The sequence below is a fragment of the Plecotus auritus genome (assembly GCF_963455305.1).
Source record: "Plecotus auritus genome assembly, chromosome: 8".
In the NCBI taxonomy this organism is placed as follows: domain Eukaryota; kingdom Metazoa; phylum Chordata; class Mammalia; order Chiroptera; family Vespertilionidae; genus Plecotus; species Plecotus auritus.
The window spans coordinates 150,239,363-150,254,642 of NC_137782.1; the positions used below are offsets into that span (position 1 = coordinate 150,239,363).

The following is a 15,280-nucleotide window of genomic DNA, read 5'->3' on the forward strand; positions in this document are numbered from 1 at the left end:
TTTAAGTATTCTGCCCAAAAAAGAAACAACAAAGATGAGGCAGGCCCAGGATTCCACCCCAGTTCTCTGACTCCAAACTCAAAGCACTGTCTCCAGCATACAAGGTTGCTTCCCATGTGAAACTGCAGCTGGCAGCAACGGGACATGGTGACCTGACCGTGGCAGCAATGGGGTGGGAATGGGCAGGATCTCCTTTTTTGGGAAGAGCCTAAATCCCACGGGTATCAGCGGGATCTACCATACAGGGTTGTTGTGATGATTAAATGAATCACAGAGTGCCACAGCAATAGTAGCAACAACAACAACAACAAGACACTTAGCCTTTGTTACAAGCCAGACACAATTCTGAGCACTTTGTGATTCATTTAATCATCACAACAACCCTGTATGATAGGCCCGCTATTTTTGTTGTTGTTATTATTACTACTGACTTCTGGATAGAGGGTAGCTTGACTACCCACAACTATTTTGCTCTTCTTCCCAAAATTATACACAAAGGCTTTATATTTTATTGATTTTTTATAGAGAGGAAGGGAGAGGGATAAAGAGTTAGAAACATCAATGAGAGAGAAACATCGATCAGCTGCCTCCTGCACACATCCTACTGGGGATGTGCCCACAACCAAGGTACATGCCCTTGACCGGAATCGAACCTGGGACCTTTCAGTCCATAGGCCGACGCTCTACCCACTGAGCCAAACCGGTTAGGGCACACAAAGGCTTTAATAGCCAAAAAGAGGAGAAAAAGAGAAGAAACAATAGCACATAAATCTGGAAATGGGAAAGCAAAGGGATGAGTGGTAAATGACTCTGTAGACCCCAAAAGAGCTGAATCCTAAAGCGGCAATGGGGAAAGTTAAGAACAATCAAATTTATGCTGCAGAATCTCCCCCCTTAAGTTCCACCAAAGCTCAGGAATGTGCAGTAACAGTTATCTCTGGAAGTAAGGGTGATATGGAGAGAGACAAAATAAAGATATCTGGCTGAAAAGCAATTATAAACTAGATATTTTTCTTTACTTTGCACAGGTCTTTCCCTGCCCCCAGAGGTTTAAACTTTTCTAGAGAAAAGAAACAGAGGGTCTCCAGGCTCAGGGTGGAACAGGGAGAAAGGACAGGCACCAGGGAAAGAACTGAAAAGAAGCAAATTACATGGACACATATATTCTAGGAGCTGGACACTCCAACTCTCTTCCCTCATTTGGCTCCTACGGTATTGGCTGCCATGCCCTCTCTCTCCAGGCAGGACTCCGGAAGTGTCTTCCCAGGGTAATCTGAGCACTCTCAGACGAAAGGTACCAAAAGACTGATGCTCAAGGTTCCCCAACTAAGTGGTCAGCAAGATTTGTCTACTATGAACCCTAAGTTAACTAGTTCAATATCTGAATGATAGGTCCAGAAAGAGAAAACAGAGGAGAAAGAATCAATAAAGAAATAAACATTTTCCAGAACTAAAGAACATGACTTTCCAAATTGAAAAGATTTATCCAGGGCTCAGTGAAATAGATGAAAATAGGCCTACACCACATCATCTATAATAATACAAGTGTAATATGCTAATTAGACCGGACAGCCGAACGACCTTCTGAACGTCATTCCGGACATCTTTCCAGATGAAGCCGCTGTGGCGGGGGCCAAGTAGAGGCAGTTAGGGGCAATCAGGCAGGCAGGTGAGTAGTTAGGGGCATCAGGCAGGCAGGCAGAGTGGTTAGGGGCAATTAGGCAGGCAAATGAGTGGTTAGGGATGATCAGGCAGGTAGGCAGAGTGGTTAGGGGTGATTAGGCAGGCAAGCAGGCAAGCGGTTAGGAGCCAGCAGTCCCGGGTTATGAGAGGGATGTCCCACTGCCAGTTTAGGCCCGATACTGGCAGTCAGACATCCCCCAAGGGGTCCCAGATTGCGAGAGGGTGCAGGCCAGGCTGAGGGACCCCCCCCCACCCCCCCATGCACTAATTTCATGCACTGGGCCTCTAGTTAAGTAAATAACAAGCTTCCAGAGAAAAGTAACAGGTCCTTTCAAAGGATCAAGAATCAAAATATTTTTAGATTTCTTAATGCCAACACTGGGAGTTAGATGGCAATAAAACAATAAGAAATTTTGAGGAATAATTGTTTTCAATCTAGAATTCTATACCCAGTCAAATTCTTTATCAAGCTAGGGAGTAAGACAAAGATGATTTTAGATATAAAAGGAAGGTCTCAAAGATTTCCTTCCCATACTCTTTCTCAGAAAACTGCTGGGGTTGCTGTACCACATCTAGGGAGTATACCCAGGAAGAGGAGACATGGAATAAAAAAGACAGGACCTTCCACATAAGAAAGAAGCAAAAGGGAAGTGCTAGGACAACAATGCAGGGAGATGCCTGGGTGACAGTTATGCAACAGACACTGAGGACAACCATTCAGACTAGAACAGTTTAGAAGGCTTTGGGATAAATTTATCCAGGGATATAAAATTGATAGACTACCTATGACACTTCAACATCCTGAAGGGAGATGTGGACAACCTATAGAGCATTTGAGTTAAGTAATAATAACACATAGAGCCAACAGATACTTCTTATCTGCGGGGAAAACAAAGAAATTGTATAGGAAAGGAAAAGTAATTAAACCAATGGCTTAGTTCCAAGTCACATTTCACAGTCATAATAATGTATACAATGCATATTCATTTAACCAAAATTACAGTAAACTCTAGTGAGAGGATGGGAGGATGGGAAGGGTGGGACAAAGTGCTAAATTCTCACTTTCATAGTGGAAAGTCTCTAGATAATGCCTAAAATAAAGTTTTTAAAAAGGAACAACAAATGCATGTTATTTACAAATACACAGGTCTATACTCAAAGTGTCAGCTAAAAGAACTGAAAGTGGTTGTCTCTGTAAAAGAGAAACTGGAAGGGAGGGCAGAAAGCAGTTTTTTATTTATTTAAACACCTGGTAGAACAGTTTGACTTTATCTATATGTACATCTTTGATTAAAATAACATCTGAGCTTTATAACACCTCACTATGTAAACCTGGGCGAGTCACTGCCCAGTTTTGGTTTCCAAGTTCCCTCTATAAAATGGAGTTGGATTAGAGTGTCTCTGAGGCCCTCGCTGATCTGACATTCACAACTGAGATTCCTGCCATGGTAACTGTATCCTCCCATTACACACTCAGCCCTTAGATCCTTTGGAGTTTTATATTAAAATACCATTTTCTACTTCAGGTGAAGATGGCAGAAGATAAGAATTCTTACCAGATGTGATACTAGGGACTGTAAGAAGGTAGAAATAAAGTTAGTATATGTATTTTTAAATGATAAATTAAAAATAAGATATCATTTTCTATGGGTGGGGAAATGCTGACAGCTGAGAACAACACTCTGTGGGGAAACAGATCCCCAAGAGCCCTCAGTGATTTTTGAAGGGATAGGTCCTAGAAGACTGGGAAGGAAAAAGGCATCACCCCAATTTCTCCTCCTCCCCTGTTTTGTAGAATTAGATTAATTGAAAGACAATGAGACTCTAAATATTAGATCTTCCACCTATTAACACAGGATTTAACTGGAGACTTCATCCATGTCAGGAAACGCCCTCTGTGCCAATACTAGGAGCTGATCCCAGGGATAGAGGTAGGCAGATACTTTGCCCCCTCTGACTAGCAGGAAGGCAAGACTACAGTTTACATCACAACTTCATATGCATTTTCCAGGGAGGCCCAGCTTGGAGAGTGCAGCTACAGCCCTCAGTACATCTCCAACTTTTCCAAGGGAAACCCCTTCTAAGCCCCTTCTTTTGGGCTTTGTCCCCCAGACCTGGAGAGGACAAGCCATTTAAGACTCAGGCTTATTAGGTACTCTGAGGTTTCACTAAATCTTCATGCCCTAATCTTTTTCTTTTTCTTTTTTATTGATTTCAGAGAGGAAGGGAGAGGAAGAAAGAGATGGAAACATCAATGATAGGAGAGAATTATAGATTGGTTGCCTCCTGCACGCCCCCTACTGAGGATGGAGCCCATGACCTGGCATGTGCTCTTGACCAGAATCAAATCCAGGACCCTTCAGTCCACAGGCTGAGGCTCTAGCCAAATCAGCTAGGGCTGCTCTTAATTCTTATTTGACTTTTCATAAACATCATCATAAACAAGGAAAGCCTTTTCTAAGCACCTCTTGAGTACAGAGTGATCTAGCCTGGGCCAAAGCAGAAACATCCTGTCTCCTCTTGTCTCCCCACTGCTCACCTAGTTCTGGCTTCAAGCACACACAGGCTCGGGGCAGACTGACTCCTGGGGAGTGGTGATGAGGGCTCATTAAAGACCAAAAGTTTTGGAGAACTTAAAGAGCAAGAGAGCTTTAGAACTTAAGACTTCCTCTTCTGCTGGATAAAGACCAACTTTTAGTACTCCAAGTGACAAATGTTAATCACTAATAATACTTTACATAAATAAAGTACCTTGTCATTTCCCACATGTTTTCATACCCTTCACCTCTACCTCTACAGTTGGACCTCCAGCCACCACTCTCGACTCCCACATGAAGGAGACAAGGCAGGGTTATCTGAAAGGCTCCAATGGAAGGAGGTTCAGGAACTTGCTCCACAAGATTTCTTGAATTTTCTAGACACTATTCAACTGTTTTACCCTGGGATAAATATATTAGGGTAATATATTATTTAATACCCAAATTAAATAAATTCCTGGGGAACTACAAGTTCGGTAGAGGGAAAACTGATTTTATACCTTTCTTTGCTGCTTACATTTTTATTTTTCCTATGACTACTATATATATATTTAAAGGAGTTTTCATTTTATAAGAAGGAAGGAAGGAATACATCCCCCCGCCCCCCCCCCCCCCCCCCTTGCAATTCCAGGACTCCCCTTTGAAGTCAGGGCTGGATAAAAGATCTCTAAAGTTCTTTCATCTTAATAAAAATCAATTCATGATATAATAACATTAGCTAAGCTTTATTGAGAACTTACAGTGTGGCAGGCACTATTCAAAATTATTTAGACCTATCAATTCACTAAACCCTTACAATCTCATGCGACAGGGACAACAACTGTTCCCACTTTGTAGATGACGACACTGAGGTGTAAAATAAAACGTTAAGACACTGGGCCAGGGTGGCAGAGGCCATGTTCTTTGCCACCCTCTGTTGCAGAGCTCCTGCCTTCCAGATTATGAAAGAAGGAGATGCATTCCTGTAGCCAAGCCTCATTCTCCTCCCAGGGCCCAGGCAGGTCACACAATCCCCTTATCCATGCTGCATGGGCAGAGGAGTGCTCTCAGGGAGTCAGCCACTGCTACTGGGCAGCTCAGAGAAAAACGCACAAGCATGGAGCATGTTGGAGAGGAGGAGAAAGTTCCCTGAACCAACTTTGGAAAGAAGGCCCTCCCTTCAAAAGCTCCATCTCTCAGTGAGCCAATGCCTCCCTCCACCGAGGCGTCCCAGGAATGTTGGGAAGGGACATGGAGCCAGTGTTCTGTGGCTGCCTGGCATGGGGAGCCCGACACAGAGAGGGGCCAGAGGAAAGGGGGCCGTGCCTGTCAGCGTGGGTCCTCCTGCATGTGTGAGCCACCGGCCAGAGAAGTGTCATCTTCTCTTAGTTCTTGAACACTGGCCAATTAGTCGCTAATTAGTTTGTGTGGAAATTCCAGCAGGAAGGCTGGAAAATTCAATCTCAACTTCAGCATTGAGGTTCTCCTCCAATAACTGGCTCTGCCAATCTTGCAAATAAAGCCCCGTAGCACACAAAATGTGGACTCTGCCTGAGCTTCAGGACAGCCAATAGGACACACACTCACTGCCTCTCCAGTCAGCTGCAGACTAACTACCCCAAATAGCTTTCTGCTGACAGCTTAAAACAAAGCATCATGGGAAATAGAGATCACATGATCCTCATTAATTCATGAAAGGAAAGATATGAAGAAGTGGGGACCTTTTAGTGTCAAGGGAAAAAACTGTGTGTTGTATGTTAGGAATGCTTCCAACACAGACTTTCAAGAAGTACACACCTATGACGTAGCAACCCACTGGACTGGAAAGCTCTAGAGCTGTAGATGAGAAGAACAAGTATTTAGTGAACACCTACTACAAGCAGGGGACTGTCCTAGGCCAACTAGGTGAGCACTCAAGTGTGGAGTTCTCAATCACAGAAGGGCATTTCATGTAAAAATACAAGGTCAGTAAAGGGCACCTGCAAGATGCTGGTACAGGGCAATGTTATGTCACTCAGGGTCAGTATGATTCCCATGACAGGCTGGGTGGGCAGGAAAGGCTTCACAGAGCAGGAGCATTTGACATAGCCCTGAAGGCATAATGGCATTTTTTTTTTTTTTCAGACCTACGGTCCCTAAATCACCTGAGGATTGCTTTAAAAAATAGAGTCATGTCCTGGCTGGTCTGCCTCAGTTGGTTGAATGCTGTCCTGTGCACTGAAGGTCATGGGTTCAATTCCCGGTCAGGGCACATGCTCAGGTTTCAGGTTCAATCCCCATGCGGAAGGCAACCAATTGATGTTTCTCTCTCTTTCTCACTCTCTCTCTCTCTCTCTTTCTCCCTCCCTCTTCTTTTCTCTCTCTCTAAAATCAATAAAAATTTATTTAAAAAACATAGAGTCCTGAACCCCAGACCAGACCTACTGAGAACTAGAAGCAAAAGTTCTAGGAATGTTACCCTGGAATCACTATTCTTTTTTAAAGGTTATTATTATTATGGTAAATTTAAAACATGCACAAAAGTAGAATAGTGAGCCCACAAGTACCATAACCCTATATTAGCAATCATCGACTCCTTCTCTATTCCCCCTCCCTCAGTATTATGGATTCTACATATTTTTTAATTGATTTTAGAGACAGGAAGGGAGGGATAGAGAAAGGGAGGGAGGAAGGAAGGGAGGGAAAAAGAGACAGAGAGAAAGAGAGAGCTGCTGGTTGCCTTCTACAAGCTCCTCGACCGGGGATTGAACCCTCCACCTGGGTATGTGACTTGACTGGGAATGGAACCCGCCACCTTATGGGGCATGGGACGACATGACACTCCAACCAACTGAGCCACACCTTGCAGGGTGGAATCTACATATTTTTTAAACCAGGAACTCTGAGGCAGCCAGACCAGAAAGTGAACTGGGAGCTACTCACTGATCAAGACACAGATTAGGAGCAAGGGAAATCCAAGGACAGTGGGGACACAAAGGCTCAGAAAAATGAAAGAGAATGGTATTTGGGGGAGAATGGCAAATAATCTGGAGTACCTAGATGGTGGGGTGCACAGTTAGGGGGAGTGGTGAAAGGATTGTTGTGGGTCACCAGAGCCTTGTTAGCACATATTGTGTCTTTGTTAGAAACACAAAGAGGCATCTCCTCTGGGTAGAAAATGCACCATTTTCTGGGGCAGAAGCCAGCCACACAGCAGTGAGAGCCCCACCTCCCACTCAATGCCTGCGCTCTTCCTGCCTGTGTCCAAACCACAGAGCTGTGCACAGCAGCCCCAGGGTCAGTGGGAGGGAGTCCAAAGCCAGTGAGGGGACAGTGCTTTATCCTGTAAGGGTTGTAGGATGCAAGGAAGGGAACAAGGGACAACCAGCCTGTGCTTTGAAAGACTACTGGGCAACAATAGAGGGGAGAGGGATAGACAGACAGGCAGAAACCCAGAAGCAGTGAGTCAAGTCTATAAACCATTGCAAACTAGCCAGGGAAGAAGGAAGAAGGCCTTGAAGCTCAAGTCTTGAGAGACACATTTGAGAGAAAGATCTTTTTTGGGGTCCTAGAGATAACTGGGGTTTGGATATCATAATACGAGAGTCACGGGCACATAGGAGTCCTTTGAAGGCATGCAAATGTTGAAATTGCTCGAGGAGAGTATTCAGGGTAAGAATAAAGTGAGATGAAGGCCCTGGGGAAAACCAGAATTTAGCGAATGGGGGTTGGAGGGAAGAAGGAGCCAGGACAGGTGGTAATAGAGATCGAGGAGAGCCAGTCAGAGAGGTGGGAAGGAGATGGGAGCGGGAGAAAGTATGGTTCATAGAAGCCAGTAGAGCAAAAGTGTTCACAGGGGTGGTGAGAAGGATGCATTCCTTTAGGAACATGGAAAGGAGGAGAAAAGTAGAAAGCTGGAGTTTGGACTTGGACTTGAAAAGGCAGGAGGTACAGCATTAGCTTGTTGATCAGTCAGTCAGTTAGACTTGCTAAGCCTGTCACTTACCAACTGTGGCCCAGGACAAATTATTTAAGGTGAGTCTCTGAATCCCTGCTGGTCAGCTACGGATGACTCCACCCACTCTAATAGGGCTGGCATGGGGATGACATCTCAAAGAATGACAATTCTTTTTCATGCCATGCCACCTAACAGTGCACCGCCTTGTACTATGGGCGATCTTTTCCCCTATCTAACTCCTGGTATCTCTGACTAGCTTGTAACCTGCTTTGGGGGCAGAGATTAGGGTTTTAAACTAATTGAAGTCAAGGAAATTGTGTAAAATAAAAAGATTAAGGGGTTAAAATAAAGAAGAAATGGCCCTTAGGAGTTTACAACTTAGTGAAAAATCCACATGGATGCCTCACCCTAGCACAAAGTGAACAGTGGTAGGTGCAGCCACGAAAGCCTCAAATTGCAAATAAAAGTGTGTGTGTGTGTGTGTGGGGGGGCGGGGGGCGTGGAAGGCTCACTGTGGCTGGGCCACCAGGCTTTGTGCAGGCGGGCAGTAGTGCAGGAGGCTTCCGGGCTGTATAGAGAGGGTAGAGAGGAGGGCCATATGCACACGGAAGTTGGGAATTGGCCAATAAGGTTGAGGAAAGCTAAGAACCTTGGTGGGTTCAAAACAGGGTATTGTGGGAAGTGAGAAGAGAAAGGTGTATTGAGCTGTAGCAGGCAAAAGCTAAGGTGACCTCCGATGACTCACACTCTGGCATATCCCATAACCCCCCTTTCTTGAGCTTGGTGGAAACTGTGGCTTACCTCTAACTAAAACAATGTGGAAAAGGTGATGGGACATCACCATCTTGGTTATGCGATATTATAGGGCAAAGGCAAAGGGGTTTTGCAGTTATAATTAAGGTTCCTAATCATTTGACTTTGAGTTAAATGAAAAGATTATCCTGGATAGGCCTGATCTAATCAAGCAATTCTTTTTTTTCTTTTTTTTTTTAAGTCCTCACCCAAGGATATTTTCTCCATTGATTTCTAGCTGGTAGTTTGTCACACATCAATAGGAAACAAGTAATGACCTCACAATGTGGAGAGCCATGAACACAGGCTAGAAAGTATGGGCTTTATTATGCAACGCATTGGGAACCACTGAATGTTTCTGAGCAGAGACGCATCCTTTAGGAAGCTAAGAGATATCAGCAGGAAGGGAAGCCTGCAGTAGGAGTTGGTCAGAAGCCCTTTACGAACATTTGGTCAGGGCATGGCTCCCAGACTGGGAGTTTTACTGACCAGTAAAGATCTTGTGAGGGACTAAGTTCTGGGATGAACCAAGCCAGCTAATCTACCCCATTAAAATAAAATAAAAAAGAGGAGGAGAAAGCAAAAACCAAGAAATTGACAGTCACTGAAAAAATCTTAAGGAACTTTAGTGTCCTTGTTGCTAATTATAAATATTTACTCCTCCCAGAATTCCTGACCTCACAGAAGAGCCTGCGTAAACAGTCCTGCTGCCTTACTGGAAAGTGTGTGTGTGTGTGTGTGTGTGTGTGTGTGTGTGTGTGTGTGTGTGTGTGTGTGATGTTTTCTTAGACCGGGGAACAGGGCAGTAATAAGAGACTAGATGATCTGCAAAGAGTCACTTCCTGTTGGATATTGTCTAGTTCCCTTCCCCTGCACGGCTGGGATCATAAACCCTGAGACCCCCAAGCAACTCCTCCTTCTCTGATTCTATCTGCTGGAGACAACTAAGCCAAACAAACTCAGGAAGCGACAAGAGATTGGGAAGGGGAGGAAGTTCATGGCACAGAAGGAAAAAGAAAAGAGAATGCCCTGATGTTGAAGGAAGAGGGTGGGGAGAGAAAGAAATGAAGGTCACCCCAAGGTCGTTGGGCGCCAGGCCTTTAAAATGTCGTTCTTGGGCTTTCAATCAAAACTGGCACAAGCAGAGTGTCTCCTGGGGCTATTCAAATATTAACATTCACAGTGATAAACAGCCGCCACCCCCTGCCCCCCAAGTCCTCTGTAAACAAATTAAAACAACTGATCTAAAGCGGGTCACTAAGAGACCAGTTGGGCAGGAGCCAAGTCAGCTCCAGGGTCTGGAGAATGCTTTAATTTTTCACTTTTAGGAAAGAGAGGAGGAAAGAAGAGCTACCTGTAGATGACTCCATGCTGGTGGAGGAACATGAGGGCTGACGTAACCTCTGCAGCATAGAACCGGGAACGAGGCTCATCGAATTTTCGGGAGCGCTGAATCTGGAACATGAGGTCTCCACCATTGACATACTCCATGACGAAAAAGAGGCGGTCCTGAAAGGAAGGAGAAAATGTCATTTAGCTGGTCCTCCTGCCGCTGCCCACACAGGCCAGCATACTGGGCACCTTCAAGACACTGGGTGCTGAAATTAGAAAAAGGGGGAGCTCTCTGAATGGGGGAGGGGCAAAAGAGAGGGGCAGTAGGATTTTACATAGGGCAAGGCCTGGAGAGAAGGAGGAGGTGTGTGTATGTGTGTGGAAGGGGGGCGGGGGGTGAAGATACGAACAAATGCCTGGATGTGGGGATGCTTAGGGTCAGGTAAACTGAGCAGTTCAGCTGGGGTGGAAGGTTCATGAAGCAAAGGTGAAATGGTGATGTTTGAGAGGTCAGAGGAGCAGAGTACCTTCTTAACATATAGACAGAGTCCTAAATGAAGCCGCCAGGAGAATGTCAGCGTATTGTTTTCAGTCAAAATTCATAGAATCACTTCCACTAAGACACAGCAAAACTCTCAATGATACTTCATTCATGAAGCAGATAGCGGATCTACTTTATTATTGGCATCTCTTTGAAATTAAGTCTGCTGTTAAGAATTGTTACAAATTCAGACGACCTTCTCCTGCTCCACAATCTCCAGAATTTTCCAGGCTTTACTGCTATTCACAAAGGGCTCAATGTCTAGCTTCTCTTCCACTTGCCCTGCCCTTCCCCTTCAAGACCTGCCTCGCTTTCTCCCCAGAGTACTATTCTGTTCTCTGAAGTATAGAGGCTTCCTTGCTGACCGTTCATTCAATCATCCATTCCCCATGCAAATCCTCATGTCAAAACCCGAATGCTCAGGACAATCCCAGCCCCATGACACCGGACTGTCTGAGGGGAGGACTCAGGCATCAGTAGTTTGCAAAGCTCCCCACGTGATTCCAATGAGCATCCAGGGCTGAGAACCGCTGGCTCCTCCATCTGGCCTCTGCCAAGGTGTTCTGCATCTGTGAGGTATATGGATCCTAAGTCATTGGAGTTTTCCTTTCCAAGGATCCCCAAGAACAAGGATTCCTAAACTTGTGCGTCAACATCACACAGAACTGTGTTAGAATATGAATTCGTGGCTCTACTCCTGATTCAGAAGATCGGGGATGGAGCCTGAGAACCTGCATCGGCTAGTTCCCAGTTGATGTTGATGCTGCTGATCCAGGGACCCCAGTTTTGAGAATCACTGCCCTGGAACACTTGCGCTAGCCTCTCACATGGCAAGCACAGCCCTGAGGTAGCTGAACCACGCCATCATGAACAGCCACTGCGACACCATTCCAGGGTTGCCAACTTGGACTTGGGCTGTAGCAACCATGAACTATTTCTTGGGCTGTGTTTGAAAGAATCCAGATCTTTAAAGAGGAAAAGCCTGCCCTCCCTGCACCCTGCCTTGCTGCCTTTTTTCTCCCAACACTGGGACACGCAGCGTTGAAGAAAAGCGGCTGTGAGGGAGGAAGAGCTCCCACCCCAATTTCATCACTTACTGGCAGAGTGACCCCAGGCTAATGACTTCATCTCTCTGTGCTCAGTTTTCTCCTCTAAAAATGAGGAGGACAATAGGACCTGCCTTACAGACTTCTTATGAGGATTAAATTACAGGTTAAAATGCCTGCCTCATAATTGGTGCTCCACAAAGACTGTCTAGTGCTGTTGACTCTGAAGGTATTATAGCTGTTATTATTGTCATTACCAAGTCTTCATTTTTCCTGTCCTTTCACCAGCGTTTCTCCCTGATCATTGTCTCTTCCAACAAACACTTGTTCCCTTGGCTTTCAGGCTGTTGTCCCCCCTGTATTTCTGGCAGGGTTCTTCCTGCTTCCTCTCAGGCTTCTCCTCTCCCAGCATTAGGTATTGGTATCCCACATGACTGGGTTCTAAACCCTCCTCTTCACTCACTCTGAACTCGCTATGTGATGTCACCCACACCCACAGTGTCCAATGCAGCTTGACTCAGAGAGAACTCACAAAGGTCTACCTCCATCCTAGGCCTCTCCTCCAAGCTGCAGACCCATTTAACCAACTGAGTTTCTGCTCCTCCCTCTAGGTGCCCTCAAAGGCACTCAAACCCAACATGTTAAAAACCGACTTCATAATCTTCCTCCAGCAAAATGGTCCTCATCCAGGTCATGTCTCAGGGCATGGCTTTACCATTCAGCCAATTGTAAAAATCATAAACCAGAAATTCATTCTTAATACCTCCCTCTCCCTCATCCCTCACATTCATCACCAAGCCCTGTTGCATTTACCTATTGTATCTTTGTACTTATTGTTTTGAACCTGTCATATTTGTCTACTTCTGCCCATCTCCACCACCCTCATGGCCACCATTATGGCCCAAGTAATTATCATCCCTTGTCTAGATTCTTGCAAGTGCCTTTTTATTAATGCTCTCTACATTGACTCCAGCCCCACCCATCCCCCACCCCCGAAAATGCTGATCACACTACAGGCAGAGTATCCTGCTGAAATGAAATGCTGATTGTAAACCTCCCCCCTTCCTCCTCTCATTCTCCTGATTAATTCCTTTAAAGGCTTCATGTTGGAATAAATAGAAAACTCCTTAATATGCAATGCATCCCATATGGTCTGACCCTACCTACCTCCTGAGTCATATCACTTCCAGCTGTCTCTTGCTCCCTCTGCCCCATTAGCAAACTCCCTCCTGCCACCAGGCCCTTGGTCATGCTGTCCCCTCTGCCTGGAATGCTTCCCCCTCTCTCTTCACTTGGTCAATCTCTCCTCATCCTCCAGATTTAAGTGCAGCCATCGTTCCTGCTAGGAAGCTGTCCCTGACTTCTCTCCCTAATGTGTGCTATGTTCTCATTGCAGCATTCAGCACAGTGGAAGTTTTATTTGTTTAACTGATTTATGTATTTCTCCCCGGGTACTCTGTATTCTTAATGAAGGCAGGAACTGTGGGTTTTTTTTAAGGGAATTAGCCTAACCCCAAAGAAAAACTGCCATAATTTCTTTTAAAAACAAGCATTGTGTGGGTAAAAGAATAAATAAAGTTAGGGAGCTAACTGTAAGAGACAGCATGAACCAAAGGGTGTTCTGATATTTGTATCTGCAAGTTCTCACTGCTTAGGGAGTTAAAGCCGAGCCAGCCACTGCAGTGAGCCTCCTGCCTGTGGAATCCAGAGATGGAGATGGTGCCCACTCTGACCTTTCACCCCCATGGGGTCTGTCTGTGTCAGCACCCACCACTCAGTTATAGCTCTGATCAGCACTTTCATTTTGTGGGCCGATGTCCTCACTTCCCGTGAGATGCTCAGTTCCTTCAGGACACATCTTATTCTTCCTCCATCATCACTGGCTCTGAACTCCATACCTAGAGAGGCACTCAATAAAAATCTGCTCACTCCCTATGAGCCTCAGGAAGTGTAGATCCTTACTGATCTCAAGCAACTAGAACTAGCACAGAGGGGGCTCTAGTATGTCTTTGTAGAATGCATGAATGATTGAACACTCACCATGGACAAGGCTCTAGATCAAGCATGTCAAACTCAAAGGCTATCACGGGCCAAATAAATGAGGCATGTGGCCCACGGGCCGTGAGTTTGACATGCTTGCTCTAGATGCTGGAAATTCAACAGTAAACCAGAGTTGATTTCCCCATGTTACTTCTCTTTGTAACCTTGTTTTGAGCTATTTTAACTTGAGCCCATTAAAATTTTTTTAAATTAGAGAGAGAGGAAGGAAGAGGGAGGAAGGAGAGGGAGGAGAGAGAGAGAGAGAGAGAAGAGAGGAGGAGGAGGAGGAGGAGGAGGAGGAGGAGGAGGAGGAGGAGGAGGAGGAGGAGGAGGAGGAGAAGGAGAAGGAGGAGAAGAAGAAGAAGAAGAAGAAGAAGAAGAAGAAGAAGAAGAAGAAGAAGAAGAAGAAGAAGAAGGAGAAGAAGAAGAAGAAATATCCATGTGAGATTGAAACATCAATCGGTTGCCTCCTGCACACTCCCCCACTGAGGATTGAACCCACAACCTGGGCATGTGTCCTAACTGGGAATCAAACCTGTGTCCTTTTGGTGTATGGGACAATGTTCCAACCAATTGAGCCACACTGGCCAGGGCTAACTTGAGCCCATTTTAAAATTTAGTTTTAACCTGCATGCCACGAAACATAATCAGCCCTTTCTACATCATCAGGAATGTTTTAAAGCAAGGTAAGTTTTTCACTTCCCTTCCCTCCATTTAGTGAGTCGGCTGTTTCTGACCTCCACACCTAACACATCTGAGAAGCATGTTTTGACACAGAGTGAGAACCTCAAGTCATACTGGGAACTGCCTAATTACATAAACTGAAATCAAAAGAAAGCTGGCAAACCCAGCGGCTACTCATTAATCCCCTCTTGGCATCAGTAGAAAACAAAACAAAAGAAAACACCAGCTTCCTGGTAAAGTAAGCAAATATGTTTTCTGAGGTAATCAAAGATTTTAAAAGCCTGATTCCACCTCCTCCTCCCTTAATCTCACCTGAATTTCTAAAAGTTATGGTCTTGTGATACCAAGTAAAATAATGAAATTAGGAAAGAGATTATATGTCACGGCCATTTAAGGCGAGAATAGTTAATAATGACCTACGAGCCGGAAGGGCAGCACATTGGGCTCCATTTTCCCAGAGCGCTAAGCTTTCCTGCCTTTGAAGGGAAACGCAGGCCAGCCCTGTTCATCTTTCAAGGTGTGATGGATAGCCAGCGGCTTCCTCTCAGCAGCACTGCATGTTCTGCCAATCGGGTTTGTTTGGACACACGCTCTCCATCTCTTTTCGCTGTTTATATGTACAAAGATTCTATCGCTTTTGAATCAATTTCACATGAGTGCCCAACAAAAGACCGGACCTGGAACAGTTAGCCTTTGACGTGCCAGTGAC

General features: G+C 45.2%; 1 protein-coding gene across 4 annotated transcripts in view; it reads right to left on the minus strand.

Moving 5' to 3' along the window:
- PRKCE (protein kinase C epsilon) overlaps positions 1–15,280 on the minus strand; it is a 465,420-nt gene that overhangs the window by 66,366 nt on the left and 383,774 nt on the right. For all 4 annotated transcript variants that reach the window (XM_080685092.1, XM_080685093.1, XM_080685091.1 and 1 more), the window contains one exon: positions 10,283–10,437. In XM_080685092.1, coding sequence (XP_080541218.1) covers positions 10,283–10,437 — 155 coding nt within the window. The remainder of the gene's footprint in view (positions 1–10,282; positions 10,438–15,280) is intronic.